The sequence below is a fragment of the Vidua macroura genome, chromosome 9 (assembly GCF_024509145.1).
Source record: "Vidua macroura isolate BioBank_ID:100142 chromosome 9, ASM2450914v1, whole genome shotgun sequence".
Lineage (NCBI taxonomy): Eukaryota > Metazoa > Chordata > Aves > Passeriformes > Viduidae > Vidua > Vidua macroura.
In genome coordinates this window covers 31,920,515-31,934,538 of record NC_071579.1, presented here as the reverse complement: position 1 = coordinate 31,934,538, position 14,024 = coordinate 31,920,515, and the positions used below count along the sequence as shown (strand labels likewise).

The window sequence follows — 14,024 nt, the reverse complement described above, 5'->3', positions numbered from 1 at the left end:
CGTTCCCGCTGCAGCTTGTGCTGGCTGCAGCCAGGCAGTGCAGCTCTTTGGGACCTAAGGAGTGTCAAAAGAGCAAATAAATGAGATTTCAGTGCCTGTAGAACCGCCACCCCCTCGCACACGCTCCTCTCCCGGGCACACCCTGCCCTGGCAGGGCTCTGCTGCCACCTGCTGCCCCCAGAACCCGGCTCCGGGCTGGACTGAGCACACACCGGCGATCCCTGGGCAATGAAACGTGGGAATTCGGTGATGTGAGGGAGCCACAGCTGCCTGTAAGGTGCTGCTCGGGGTCCGGGCTGTCCCTGGAGCTTGGTGTGTCCGCGCCGCTGCGCAGGGACACAGTGAGAACAGGCAGGGATGGGAAAAGCCACCGGAGACTGTCAGCACTGGCTGGGCAGAGGGAGCTGCCGGGGTTTAAACCCGCTCCCAGCAGCCCCCAGGCTGTGGTAAGCACACTGTTCTCTCTCTCAGGATTTTTCATAGAGGTGCACAGAGAGAAAGAAAGAGAAAACGATTTCTATTTCTGCTCCTTGTTTTGCCCATGTGGAATGTGCTTGGAGAATTGTTTACCTGGGGTGATTGCTTGGCTGGATTCTGGTGAGGATTGTTTGAGCCTGATTGCCAATCCAACCCACCTGTGGCTGGACTCTCAGAGAGAAGGTCACGAGTTGTGCGTTAGATTTAGTAGTTAGAAAAAGTAAGTATGTAGTTTTAGTACCTTCCTTTATATAGTATATTAATGTATTATAACATAGTTATAATAAAGAAATCATTCAGCATTCTGAACTAGAGTCAGACATCAGCATTTCTTCCCACTGGGTTTGCCTGCATTTTACAGTACCAGACAATTCCAGTGTTGTGGGACACTGAAAGATGTCCCCTCTCCCAGCCCAAATCCTGCAGCCCAAAGCTGTTTTCTGGGATTTTGTTAGGATGCCAGTGAAGGGCTGGGGACAGAATGGCAGGAGATGGAGCTGCAGGAGCTCCAGTTCTGGTTATAATGACAGTCACCTGCTCTCGATGACGGGACAGCGTCAGAGCACTTTTTGGGGTAAAATAAGCAATGAGCAGCAACAGATTTATTTTTGGAAGGTTTTGATCCGTGGTGGGCACATGGACGTGTCACGGGTCTGCTTCCCACTTAGCACCTGACACCACACTGTGCAAGAGCTCTTAGAGTTCTTCCCTTGTCAGAGCCTATTATGGGAAATCAATCCCAGCTTCAGGCTTTGGATCTGGAGGTTTAAATAAAACACCTCTTAGAAAGAACCATTGGAAAATGTCTGAAAATAGGATAACTGAGCAAAAATGGCTAGCACAGAGAGAGAATTAGCTACTCATTCCTAGCCAGCATTTCATTGTGGCTAATAAATACCTCATAAACACCAGGAATGATGGTTTAGAAATACCCCATAAACACCAGAAATGACGGTTTGTAAATCTGCTTTGAAAATCCCCAATAATGATGGGATTCAGGCAAAGTGAATGGCTCGCAGGTTATGAGCCTTGCCACAGGCAAGTCACCCTGCCTGGAGAGACAGGAACCGTAAAAGCAGATGTAAGATGAACAGGATTTTTTTCCAGCAAAAGGAAGGTGAGGGGTGATCCCTGACTCCATGTTAACCCCACTAATGTTGATTAGTGGACTTTCACAGTTCTGCTTTATCCCCCTATTTTCATTATTATCATTCAGACAGGAACTGTCAAAGCATCTCAGTACAAATGGGCACCTGGTTTTAAAGAGGCCATTTCTTTTTTAAGGTCTCAGGTTTAGCTCCCCTTGCATGGGGATGGACTTGGTCCACGTTCTGTCCCAGGTATTTTGGCCTCATGTCAAGATTGAAACTCCTCTGGGGTTTTTTTTTTTGTGTTATACAAAAAAAACTCCACAGCAGTATGAAATAGATCTAAAGAGATACTTTTTGTTGGTCTGGGATAGAAGCATTACAAGGCTGATAGAAGTGGATTTAAAATAGGAGAATACCACAGCGTTAGAAACGCAACAAGGATCAGAGAAAAAAAGAAATGATAACCCGGAAAACCACAAATGGTTTGGGAAGAATGAGCTTGGGGAAGGACTGGGAAGTGTTCCTCCACAAGTGCTGATTTCAGCACAGTTACTGAGTTGTTTTTATGAATTTCTTCCTCATCTTGGGAGTTCTGCCAAATGTCCTTGTGGCCCATAAATCCTGCATTCCCTGTGCCCACTGTCAATGGTTCATCTTTTTTCCCAAGCTTTGTTCAACTCCCCCAGGTCTGAGAGCAGAGAAACATGTCCAGCCCTAACCTTAACAATTCTACCGACAATTCATTTGCTTTTTTAATACCGGGGTATCACTTAGAGCTTGTTAGAGCGTGAGGGCAGGCTGCTGTTTCACAGATTCAATCTCACTTTTTGTTGATTAGGCTTGAAAGCATGCATAGTTCAAACATCAGAAAAAAAATCCTTTCTTAAGGAAATTTTACATATCCCACATTTTGCAACGTAGATGACCCACAAACAGAAATACTTCCAAAAATGCATTGATTTCGGACCGATCCCCTCAGAGGCCGACGGCCATTTTGGGGCGTGAGGGCGGGCGGTGCCTGGGCGGGAAGGCGCGGGCGGGAAGGGGCGGGAAGGGGCCGTGAGGGCAGAGCTGAACCCGGGGCGGGAACCCATGGACGGGAAGGGGCCGTCAGGGCAGAGCCGAGCCCGGGGCGAGAAGGGGCCATGAGGGTAGAGCCGAGCCCAGGATGGGAAGGGGCCGTGAAGGCAGAGCCGAGCCCGGGGCGAGAAGGGGCCATGAGGGCAGAGCCGAGCCGAGCCCGGGGCGAGAAGGGGCCATGAGGGCAGAGCCGAGCCCGGGGCGAGAAGGGGCCATGAGGGCAGAGCCGAGCCCGGGGCGAGAAGGGGCCGTGAGGGCAGAGCCGAGCCCGGGGTGGGAAGGGGCCATGAGGGCAGAGCCGAGCCGAGCCCGGGGCGAGAAGGGGCCATGAAGGCATAGCCAAGCCTGGGGCGAGAAGGGGCCATGAAGGCATAGCCAAGCCCCGGGGCGAGAAGGGGCCATGAAGGCAGAGCCGAGCCGAGCCCAGGGCGAGAAGGGGCCATGAGGGCAGAGCTGAGCCCGGGAGGGAGCGGGGCAAGGAGGAGCCGGAGGTAGCTCTCCTCCGGGCGAGGAGGAGCCGGGGGTAGCTCTCCTCCCCGACCGTGCCGGAGGTGGAACGGCGGGGACACACGGCCGCCTGCCCCTGTCAGGCACCGGGTGGTGCGAGCTCCGGTGTCCCCGCGTGAGGGCGTTTGGAGAGACTGCGTCGGGGGAAATGCCTAATAAACGAGGAGAAATACTGCTTGTGATTGTGACACACAACTACTCTTATTTCACCCCGCGGTGTGAGGGAGACAAACCAAACAGTGGAATCACAGGATGTCCCGAGCTGGAAGGGATTACAGGGATAAGGTCCTGAGCGGACCTTGCTAGCCATGGCCCCAGGGCTCGGTGGCTTGCCCGGGGAGGGCTGAGAAGCTGCACAGGGCAGCTCTGCCCCGCTTAATCCCAGTGGGGGCGAAAATCTGACCCGGATTTGAAGTTTTTTAAATTAAATCAGCCCTAAATTTAAGCTGAGAGATGCGCAGGGTGGATGAAGGACGGCAGAGCCCGGCAGTTCCTGGGGGTCTGCGGTGCGGGGGGCTGAGGGAGGGCGAGACTCCCCTTTGTGCACGGAGTGAGGGATGGAGCGGCAGAGCTCGGCTGCAGCGGCTTTAATTCAGGCGGCTGTGTTGAGTATTTCTTTATTTTCACGGGGCGGTTGAGTGGAAGGCTGGGTTTACGAAGGCACGGAGCCTCCCCGCCCCTCCCTTGGCGGCGGCGGCGGCGGCGCTCCGGGCGAGGGTGGTACCGCTTCCCGGGGGCTGGAACACGCCTTCCCGGGGGCTGAGCGCGGCTTTCCCGGGGCTGGAGCACGGCTTCCCTGGAGCCGGAATACCTCTTCCCCGCGGCTGCCAGGAGATTTCAGCCCCGTTTCGCTGCTCGGTGGAGCTGATGGCTGCAGGTGAATTCTTATTCTCTTCTCGTAGCGTTAAACGTGTCATGGGCTGCATGGCTGGGGTAGGGAGGAATAGTGGTTTATTTCAAGGGAAAAGGATGGGAGCGATTTATTAACTGCTGATTTCAATAACGCACCCTTTCCCCCTCCCTCTCCGCAGCCCACCTCTGCATAGGGGTGTGTAAACTTGGTGGAACTCGGGCTTTTTGTGTGAAAACCTCCCCTCACGTCTCGGCGCAGCCAGCATGCCTGAGCAGAGCAATGATTACAGGGTGGTGGTGTTCGGAGCAGCGGGGGTCGGCAAAAGCTCCCTGGTCCTGCGCTTTGTGAGGGGCACTTTCAGGGAAACCTACATCCCCACCATCGAGGATACGTACCGGCAGGTGATCAGCTGCGACAAGAGCATCTGCACCCTGCAGATCACGGACACCACGGGCAGCCATCAGTTCCCTGCCATGCAGCGGCTCTCCATATCCAAAGGGCATGCCTTCATCTTGGTGTACTCCGTCACCAGCAGGCAATCCATGGAAGATCTTCACCCCATCTTCGATGAGATTTGTCAGATCAAAGGCGACATCCAGAAAATCCCGATAATGTTGGTGGGGAACAAAAGTGACGACACGCAGAGGGAGCTGGATGCCAGCGAGGGGCAAGCGCTGGCCAGCAAGTGGAAGTGTGCCTTCATGGAGACCTCAGCCAAAATGAACTACAACGTGCAGGAGCTCTTCCAGGAGCTCTTGAATCTGGAGCAGAGGAGAACTATCAGTCTCCAGGTGGATGGAAAGAAATCCAAACAGCAGAAAAAGAAAGATAAACTGCAAGGCAAATGCTCTGTTATGTGATTGCCTTTGGCTGGACTTGCTGCACGGCACAGCTGGAGCGTGGACTCCCACAGAAAATACATTCCTGCTGGAGATTTTGGAGGAATCCACGCCTTGCAGGGTGGTTGCTTTCCTCTAAAATCCCCACTGGGTAATTGTATGTGTTGTTTTTAAGGAGGATGGCTTCTGCATGTTTATTTTTTTAAACCAATAAATGTTCCATGTTAGCAATTACCTGTAACTAGAAGTTTTTTAATGTAAGAAGTTTTCCAGAGGGAAACAATGTCTGTCAAAACAAACCTCTCTATTCTTGTGAGTACATGCCAGTTTTTAAATATCTCCAGCCTGTTAACTCAGAGGAAATCATCTATAATGTGTCGAGTTAAATTGTTTTCAGGAACCTATTGACCAGAGCAAATCTCTAACAAAGTGAGGCATTTGCTCTAAAAATGAACATGTGTGTGGCCCTGCTTGCCTAAATTTTTGATGGACAGACTGGGTTGCCCACCAAAGCTGCAGTTTTTTGCATGACGGAAGTGGAGTTTTCCTGTGTGCTGTGCAGTTCCCGAGACTTGTGCAGTTCTGGGAGTGATTACAGCTGTATAAAATCAGGCTTTCGTTCCTGCTTTACTTTTTCATTCCCGACTTCCTCTGTTCACTGAGGCAGGACTTTCCACGTGCTCTCACTCCCAGTCCAGGAGTGATCCCTGGTGTCCTTGAGCAGGAGCTGCCTGCTGATGAAGGTAACTGGGAGATTCTGAGTGCCCGCTGACGTAGAAGCTGGTTATCTTCTCCTTGCCCAACCATCACCCTGGTTTTGCTGTCCGAAGCTCCTTTTCCCAGCCTTCCTGGAATTCTATCAGATATCTATTTTCCTCCCTCCATCCAAGTGACCCAGCTGGCACCTGGGATGAGTCAGTTCAGATGACACTGCCTGGGGAAGGAGCAGCTACACCTGGAAGCAAACCCCTCTCTGATGAGAAATTTTGGCAGACACTTCATGTGAATGAAGGGACTGGAGGGATTTAAAAGCTATGTGGATGTGGCACTTGGGGATGTGGGTCAGTGCTGGGGAGCAGTTGAACTCCACGGTCTTAGAGGGCTTTTCAAAGCTAAATAATTCCATGATTCTGTCTCCTGGTTTGGGTGTGTTTTAGCCCAAGCAGACGACTGCAAGACTTCAGTGTTCCACCGTAGGCTTGATTTTTACACAGCAACGTGGTCTTGACACATGAGACATGGGAGGAGAGGAATTGCTACTTTTTATAGCACTTTTCTGGTGAAGTGATTTCATTGCTGAGGGTGAACACGATGTGGAACAGGAGGTGCTGGAGGCTTTCAGGCTCTTTCTGTGGATGTATTCGTGTCAAGAATGACCTGAGGGGAGCCTGTGAGAAATAGGGGGTCACTGCCAGAGGGCAGGCATGGATGGGACATTGGGAAGAAATTCCTCCCTCTGAGGGTGGGGAGGCCCTGGCACAGGAATTCCCACAGAGGCTGTGGCTGCCCCTGGATCCCTGGAAGTGCCCAAGGCCAGGTTGGACAGGGCTTGGAGCACCTGGGGTAGTAGAAGGTGTCCCTGCCCATGGCAGGGGTGACACTGGATGGGCTTTAAGGTCCTTCCCATCCCAGACCAGTCTGGGTTTCAGTGGAAGGTGCTGTAGAAGGGCCTTTTCTCCCAGACCTCTTTGTTCATGTTGCAGGCTAATACGCAAACCATGACATTTGCATCCATGTGAATACATGACATTTGAACGACTCTTGGCACCTGGTGCTCCCCTGTCTCCTGTGCTGTCCTGAGCTGCTTTTCCAGTCTCCTTAGGCTGTCCCTACACACTCCTGGGGTCAGATGGCTCCATGTGAGCCAGGGGAGTTTGCCCCAGTTTCATCTGGAGCCCTCACACCATTTGATTCAGCAGAAAAATGTATTACTTATGATTTCAGAAACCATCTGCTGCAGGAGGGTTTGGAGCTGTCCAAAAGTTAATGCTCACTTGCCAAAATCAGCCCAGAGGCTCTGCTCCTGATTTTCCCTATTGGAGAAGGGACCCCCCCAGGCTCCCAATGCTGGACCTGTGGTGCTGGCTGGTGCTGTCCCCTGTGTGTGACATCTCCTGAGGCAGTCAGTCAGGGGGCTGTGGGAGCAGCCCTGATGGCTTTGCTTGGACATAACTCTTCCTTTCTCCTCTCTGGCTTTGTGCATGGATTTTCTGTCTCTGATCACTCGTGTCCAAGCAGTTACACAAAGCTCCTCGTGGGTTGTTTGGTTATTATTACAAAAACTATTTCTGTTCCATTGCAGCCTTTGAAACCCCTCAAAGACGTTTTCTGTCTAAGCCTTTTTAAAATGTCAGGAGACCTAATAATGTCTCTACAACTCCCACTGCCTTCATGGAGATGCCTGTGCAAAGGATCTGCAATTACTCACACAGCCAGGATGTTCTGGAATGTGTCATTAGCACTGCTGTGTGTTCCCTGTGCGGGGTGTGGAGGTCTCCGAGGGCTGGGATCTGTCAGAGCAACAATCCATTGGAACAAAACAGGCTCAGGCATTCCTGCACCCGGGAGAATCCCTGAGGGAGCTGGGAAGGGGCTCAGCCTGGAGCAAAGGAGGCTCAGGGGGCCCTTGTGGCTCTGCACAGCTCCTGACAGGAGGGGACAGCCGGGGGGGTCGGGCTCTGCTCCAGGGAACAGGGACAGGAGGAGAGGGAACGGCCCCAGGCTGGGCCAGGGCAGGCTCAGGGTGGACAGCAGCAGGAATTTCCCCATGGAAAACGTGGTTAGACATTGGAAGGGGCTGCCCAGGGAGTCCCCATCCCTGGAGGGGTTTAAAATCCCTGTGGATGTGGCACTTGGGGACACGGGGCAGGGGTGGCCTTGGCAGTGCTGGGGGAATGATTCAGCTGGATCATCTAAGTGGACTTTTCCAACCTAAACAATTCCACGATTCAAAGCTTCTTTGGTTGCCATGAGACCAAGACTGTGTGGCAATGGAGATGCTGGGGTGCTCCTGGGGGTGCCCCAGTTTAGAAACCCAAACCAGCTGGGGAACAAGGGACACCTGCTGTGTCTGCCTTTCATGCTCTGTAAATAATCTATGTCTTGGGTGTGCAGCTCAATTGTGCTGTAAATGAAAACTGTATTAATAAATAAATTACATAATTGGCTGTTTCCATATGAACTGAACTAGCTTGGCTTTTGTGTGTGCACTCTATTGTTATAGGATGGGAAATCCATTTCATCGGGGTGGATGCTGTGTTTTGGAGTGAGGGTATATATTGGAAGGACTGGAAGGATTGAATAAGTGCAGGTTAGAAAAGTAACAGACCTGTAGCTTTTCAGTTGTTTTTTTTTTGATGAAGGACATTCAGGTGAAGCCATCTGTCAGCAATGAAGAAGCAGCTCTGCTGTCTGATGGAGCTGTTCTGGCCTTACCTGCTGTTTCCAGCAGTGCTTTTCCAGGAGCTGGTGACAACATGTTTTTTTATGGAGCTTTTTATGCATCCTGTAAACCTTTCAGCTTGGAGACATGCCCTGACACATTGTCCGTGCCTGGAGAGCTGCATGGGAACTCACTAATAATTCTCAAGTTGGTTGTTTTATTCTCTTCTTCATTTTGTTCTACCCCAGAACTCTCTGGTTTTCTGGAAGGTTCTTCATGAGGTTAGATGGGGTAAGAAAAGGTCACAGAAGATGCTGACACAACTTGTTGAGTTGCTTTTAATGCCTCCATAGTGCTTCTCGGGATGACGAGTTGAACACTCTGAAAATTCCCTCTGGGATATCCTGAAGGAATCCCCAGACCCGCTGTTGCCTGGGTGGCTGGTGAAGGCTGAGACTGTGAGGGCAGTGAGTGACTTTGAACTGAACCACAGAATCGTGGAATCATTGAGGTTGGAAAAGCCCTCCAAGACCATGAAGTCCAATCTGTGCCCAGTCCCCCCCTTGTCACCCAGCCCAGAGCACTGAGTGCCACCTTCCTTGGATGGGGACTCCACCACCTCCCTGGGCAGCCCATTCCGACGTCCAGCCTGACCCCCCCCTTCCATGATGGAAAATAAATCCTTTTCCTCTCTGGGATGCTGAATTTCAAGCGTTTCTCAGTCACTACTCCTTATTTCCATACAACACTCGTTGACAGGCTTGAGGCAGTTCCCTTCCCGAGTTCGATGAACAAAATCAGTGTCAGAAGAAAACACTGGGGAGGAGAATCACGAACAGCTCTTCTTGCGAGAGAAAAATGTGAGCAGTAGCTGGAGTGTCCACCCACACATGTATTTTAAAAACAAGCAGACAGAATATTGCTGTATTCCAATTCCTCTTCCCAGAGCAAAGCAGGCTCATGATTAATGGAACGAACAGCTCGGAATAATAAGCAATATTGCTTTATATGCAGGGTCCGTAGCCACGAGGTACCCGGCGCACTCCAGAAGAGTAAAAGCTCGTCTTAATCATTGCCTGCCTCCTCTGCAGCGTCTGTGTCGTAAATAAGGGACATCAAAAGCTTTGGAGAGCTAATGAAAATGCTAAAGAGGCTCCAGACCAACGGCAGCATAGCAGCCTCCTGCTTAATGGTGTTGCTGTGTGCCAGGCTAGACCTGCCACCCCTAATTATTTCCTTTTTTCCCACTTTGGGGAAAAACGATGGCATAAAATCCTATTAGACAGGAGCACATTTAATAATGCAAAAAGGATGGAGGAGCAGAGGAAGGAGGGGAGCCCAGCACTGCCGTGGCTCGGCTGGGTTTGTTCACAGTCCCGTGGTGGTGGAGCCAAACCTCGCTGGCACAGCTGGGCACTGGAACTGGGTCTGGCTTGGGCGGCTGCCTCCATCCTCATCTTTGTCCTCTTCACACTTCCAGCAAGCCTGGAAATTAGAGGGAAAGGAATGATTGTGTTTTCCTGGATTAGCACAGAACCAGAGTCTTCCAGCCCAACCATCCCAACTGCCCCTCCCGCTGCCCTCAGCTCCTATCCGGGTGGGAAGGGGGGTGTGGGGTCCCACCAGAGCCCATCTCTTCTTGGCAGCCTGTGTTGAGAACTTGCTCCAAGCCTTGAGCAGAGGGCAAATGCAGCTGATTTGCCGTGAGAGGGGCTTTTCACGAGGGGGATTGGACTTAAACTGAAGAAGAGCAGGTTTACATGGGATTTTGGGAAGGAAATTCTTCCCTCTGAGGGTGGTGAGACCCTGGCACAGGGTGCCCAGAGAAGCTGTGGCTGCCCCTGGATCCTGGCAGTGTTCAAGACCTGGATGGGGCTTGGAGCAGCCTGGGCTAGGGGAAGGTATCCCTGCCAGTGATGTCTCCTCCAGCTAAAGGCACGTGGCTTTCCCACACCTGGATATAGGTGCCCACAGGTACCTCCTCCAAAGCAGGCAGAGCACTGCTCTGAAGCCTCTGACATGGAGAGCAGCAGGGAGCTTTCCTTTCATAGCTCAGTGATGCACTTGTGCCTTTCAGACTAAAAATATCTAAGGATGGAGATGTGAAAACTCTTCTCTCCTACGCTGTGGTGTTCCTTTGTTCCTACATGTTTTCCTCCAACCCCTGCATGCCATTATCTGCCTCAGGCTGCCCGTGGGTGAAGGATGAGCAGCTCACACCCAGGCAGTGAAAATCCCTCCTGGGAGGGAAAAAACCCACCCATCACATGGAGTCCTTGGATCAAGACCAAGGTCTCATCTGGGATGGGAGTGAGGAAAAGGCTTCTTCTGCCAGCGCTGGCTGCCCACAGCCTGCTGCCCACATCCTCCTGACTGCTTGGAGCGTCCCTCGAGCAGGGATGGAGCAGATCCCAGCCTGCACCCACGTCCAGCCCTGTACGGGCCCATAGGGACCTGCTGGGATCGATATGGAGGTGAGGGAACAACTCCTTGCACCCCCGAGGAAGAGCACACCTGAGCTGCAGCACTCAGGTCTGTCCCTGGGCGGTTCTGACGTGTCATTTCAACAACAAAAAGCCCAAAAATAGGGAAGAAAATTAACAAACAAGGGAATGCTCATGCTCAGATTGTTTTAGCCATTTCTGCTGTCAGATGCTTTACCAGCTGGCCAAGCTGGAACTAGGGGAGAGTGGCTGGTTTTGTGATTATCTGGAAAGATGAGCCAGAATATGGCTCAAAAATGGGAAATATTTGTATGAACTGTAAGAAATTACTCATTCCCACAGGCATAATTCCAGACATTGATTCATTTGATTAATTTGTAGTGGAAAAAAATAAGTCTTTACGTCCAAGAAAGAGGACGCTGAAGGGTGGCTGGTGTTTGCTATGTGGAACACAAGGACATTTGGTGTTTAATAATTTTTGTTGCATTAATGATTGCTCCAAACAGCCTTAGCAAGGCTCTTCCCAGGGGTGTCCAGCGTGGACACCCAGAACGGGACCGTTTATCACACTTGCTCCTTTTGGACAGCCTTTTCCAGGGAAGGCTGGGTCCGGCTGCCCAGGGATGGGGATTTAAGGGATTCCTTTGTGGAAGGAATACATGATAAATAGTAAGGGAAAATAAGCATTGGGTGGGTTCAGACCATATCCCTGTGGGCTGCTTCTTTGGGACAAGGGTGGGAAAAGCCAAGGGAGCCTGGGCTCCCGTTCCTTCTCGATGACACTGGAGGGAGAGAGGGAATGGCAGCTGTTGATGCAGCAGGGATGGAGATGGGAGAGCGGGAGCTGCTCCTGGCCAGGCGCACGGGGACAGGCACAGGCTGTGCCCTGCAGAGAGGAGAGGTGAGGGATGGCTGTCCTGGAAATCACATTGTGCTGTCTCCTGCACCTCCGCTTCTCCCACGCGGAATTCGATTACGCTCCTGCTCCAGAGAAAGCCTTCCTTGGCTGCTGGCTGTGCCTTGTTTGTGAAGTCCCTTTCTGTCACTGCCACTCCGGATTCCATGCCCAGGGATAATCCCAGGGTTGCTGGGAGCACCCCCTTCCTGAAAGGCAGGACAAGGACCTCCACCCCACACCGGCCTCTAACCAGGAGCGAGCCCCTGCCTGCTCCCAGCTCATTTCAGGATTGTGTTTCTCTGCATTTCTGGTCAAATACAAGCTCAGTGAAACCACCAAACCAAAATTCCTCCATTCTGCAAAGATCCTGGGAAAACCGAGTCAAAATCCCCGTTCTGCACAGATCCTGGGGGAAAATCACTGATTTTGAGGGGTTTTTGAGGGGGAACGTGGTATAATCTTGATGATTTTATCCAAGAATTAAGATTTTCTGCTCTGCCTGCTCTTGCCAGGATTGCTGGGGCCAGGAGCAGTGTGGCTCATTTTCTGCAGCATCAGAGATTTCCATGATCCCTGTGGGAAAGCCCCCTGAGTTCATTCAGTGAATCCCTCATCTCCCTGGAAGGGGATACGGAACATCCAAGGTGGGAAGGAGCAGCAGTGCCAAACAGGCAGAAGAAATCTGGCTTTTTTTTCTCTGGCCAAAGCTCACCCTGAGAGCAGAGCTGCTGCAAACCCTCCCGGGCTGAGCAGTGCAGGCAGCCCTCGGCTGAACTCTGAACCTCGCTGTGCAGGAAATAACGAGAGTTCACAGAGAGAAATGGTGGTGGGGGACGGGATTCCACCCTGGATACTGCTCCAAGGCCTGCTCCGAGTCCCTCCCAGCATCTCACCTCAGACTGGCTTGGGGTGGGAGGGATCTCAAAGCCCCTCCAGTGCCACCCCTGCCGTGGCAGGGACACCTCCCACTGTCCCAGGCTGCTCCAAACCCATCCAGCCTGGCCTTGGGCACTGCCAGGGATCCAGGGGCAGCCACAGCTGCTCTGGGCACCTGTGCCAGGGCCTCATAGGGAACAATTCCTTCCCGATATCTAAGAGTGAGTGCCCTGATCTAGGCTACTACTACACACTAATAACAATAATAAACATTTACATGTATATTTGTGCTTGTAGAAGAAAGGGAAACCTGTGCTTGTATCACCAGGATCCAAAGAAGTCCGTCCTGCCTTCAGACAAAGGTGAGACATCCACTGGGTGAATGTCTGGGAGGGAGCAAAAGGAAGGAAAAACAGCAGATCCCCTCTTGCTGAGCCTTTATCCCGCCCCTGGTGGAAAGGAAAATAAATGTTTAATAGAGAAAATACAAAGTTCAAACCAGTGTGCCCTCCCAGCGTGTCCACTGCGTGTCCCAGTGTTCCCAGTATGCGCAGTACGAGCCCCGGGGCAACCAAGGTGTGCCCAGTTCCTGCCCCAGGGTGCCCTCCCAGTGTGTGCCCCGTGGCAAACTGGCCGGAATGGGACGGGAGCCCCAGCAAAGCTCCTGGGAATCCCTGGCAAGCTCCAGGGAACCCCGACGAGCTCCTGCTCGGGTCAGGTGCTGCTCGCCTGGGAGTGCTGCGCTCCCAGGTAGTTAATTAAGGCTGGCTAATTAAGCTCTCGGTTAGGACGGAATGGTGGGAAGCTGCTGCTTTAGCCCACGAGAGGGCAACGCTTCCCGCCTGGCTGGTGGCCACACTCGGGAAAACCTGATTCCTGTGCTTTTAAATAGGAATCGAACGAGGAATTCCTTCCCTTTTAACAGTCTTCCCAAAGGCTTTGTTTGGTTTTTTTTTTTTTTTTTTTTTTTTTTTTGTTTTTTTTTTGTTGTTTTTTTTTTTTTTTCACTGGGGCATAATGCAGGACAAGGTCCTCCTGTGCATCCCTGCGTTCCCAGCTGGAAGGGCAATCGAGAGGAGCCGGGCAGACTGCTGAGCCCATCTCCTCTCCCATAAAAGCTGCTGTGAGACAGGCTGGAGCCGGGGCAGCAGCAACCCGCCTGTGCTGGCATCGGGCAAAACCATGGAAAAGGGGCGAGGAGAGGTTTTCCTGCTGCTCTCAGGACAGGGATGCTCCGTGGGGACGCACTCTGGGCAGAGGCGGTGATGGGGATGAGCGCAGCTTCTGCCCCAGTTTTCCTGGAATTCTGTAGAATCCCAGACCGGCTGGAGTTGGGAGGGATCTTAAATCCCATCCCATTCCACGCCTCGCCGTGTGCAGGGACACCTTCCCAGGTTGCTCCAAGCCCTGTCCAGCCTGGCCTTGGACGCTTCCAGCGATCCAGGGGCAGCCACGTGTTCCCCGGACAATCTGTGCCAGAGCTTCCCTCATTTCCCAGCCCTTCTCCCTCCTGCGGCTCCCAGGCAGGAGCCCGTATTTAAATTTCAGTCCACACCCTCCCCTGCCTCTGGAGACAG

At 52.3% G+C, this 14,024-nt stretch overlaps 1 protein-coding gene across 1 annotated transcript; it reads left to right on the top strand.

Moving 5' to 3' along the window:
* Positions 1-3,746: 3,746 nt before the first annotated feature.
* On the top strand, positions 3,747-5,078 carry DIRAS3 (DIRAS family GTPase 3). Its single transcript, XM_053984479.1, has 2 exons — positions 3,747-4,032; positions 4,187-5,078. Exon 2 carries the CDS (start codon positions 4,272-4,274, stop codon positions 4,866-4,868), a length of 597 nt encoding a protein of 198 aa, XP_053840454.1. The 5' UTR covers positions 3,747-4,032; positions 4,187-4,271; the 3' UTR covers positions 4,869-5,078.
* The last annotated feature ends 8,946 nt before the right edge of the window (positions 5,079-14,024 follow it).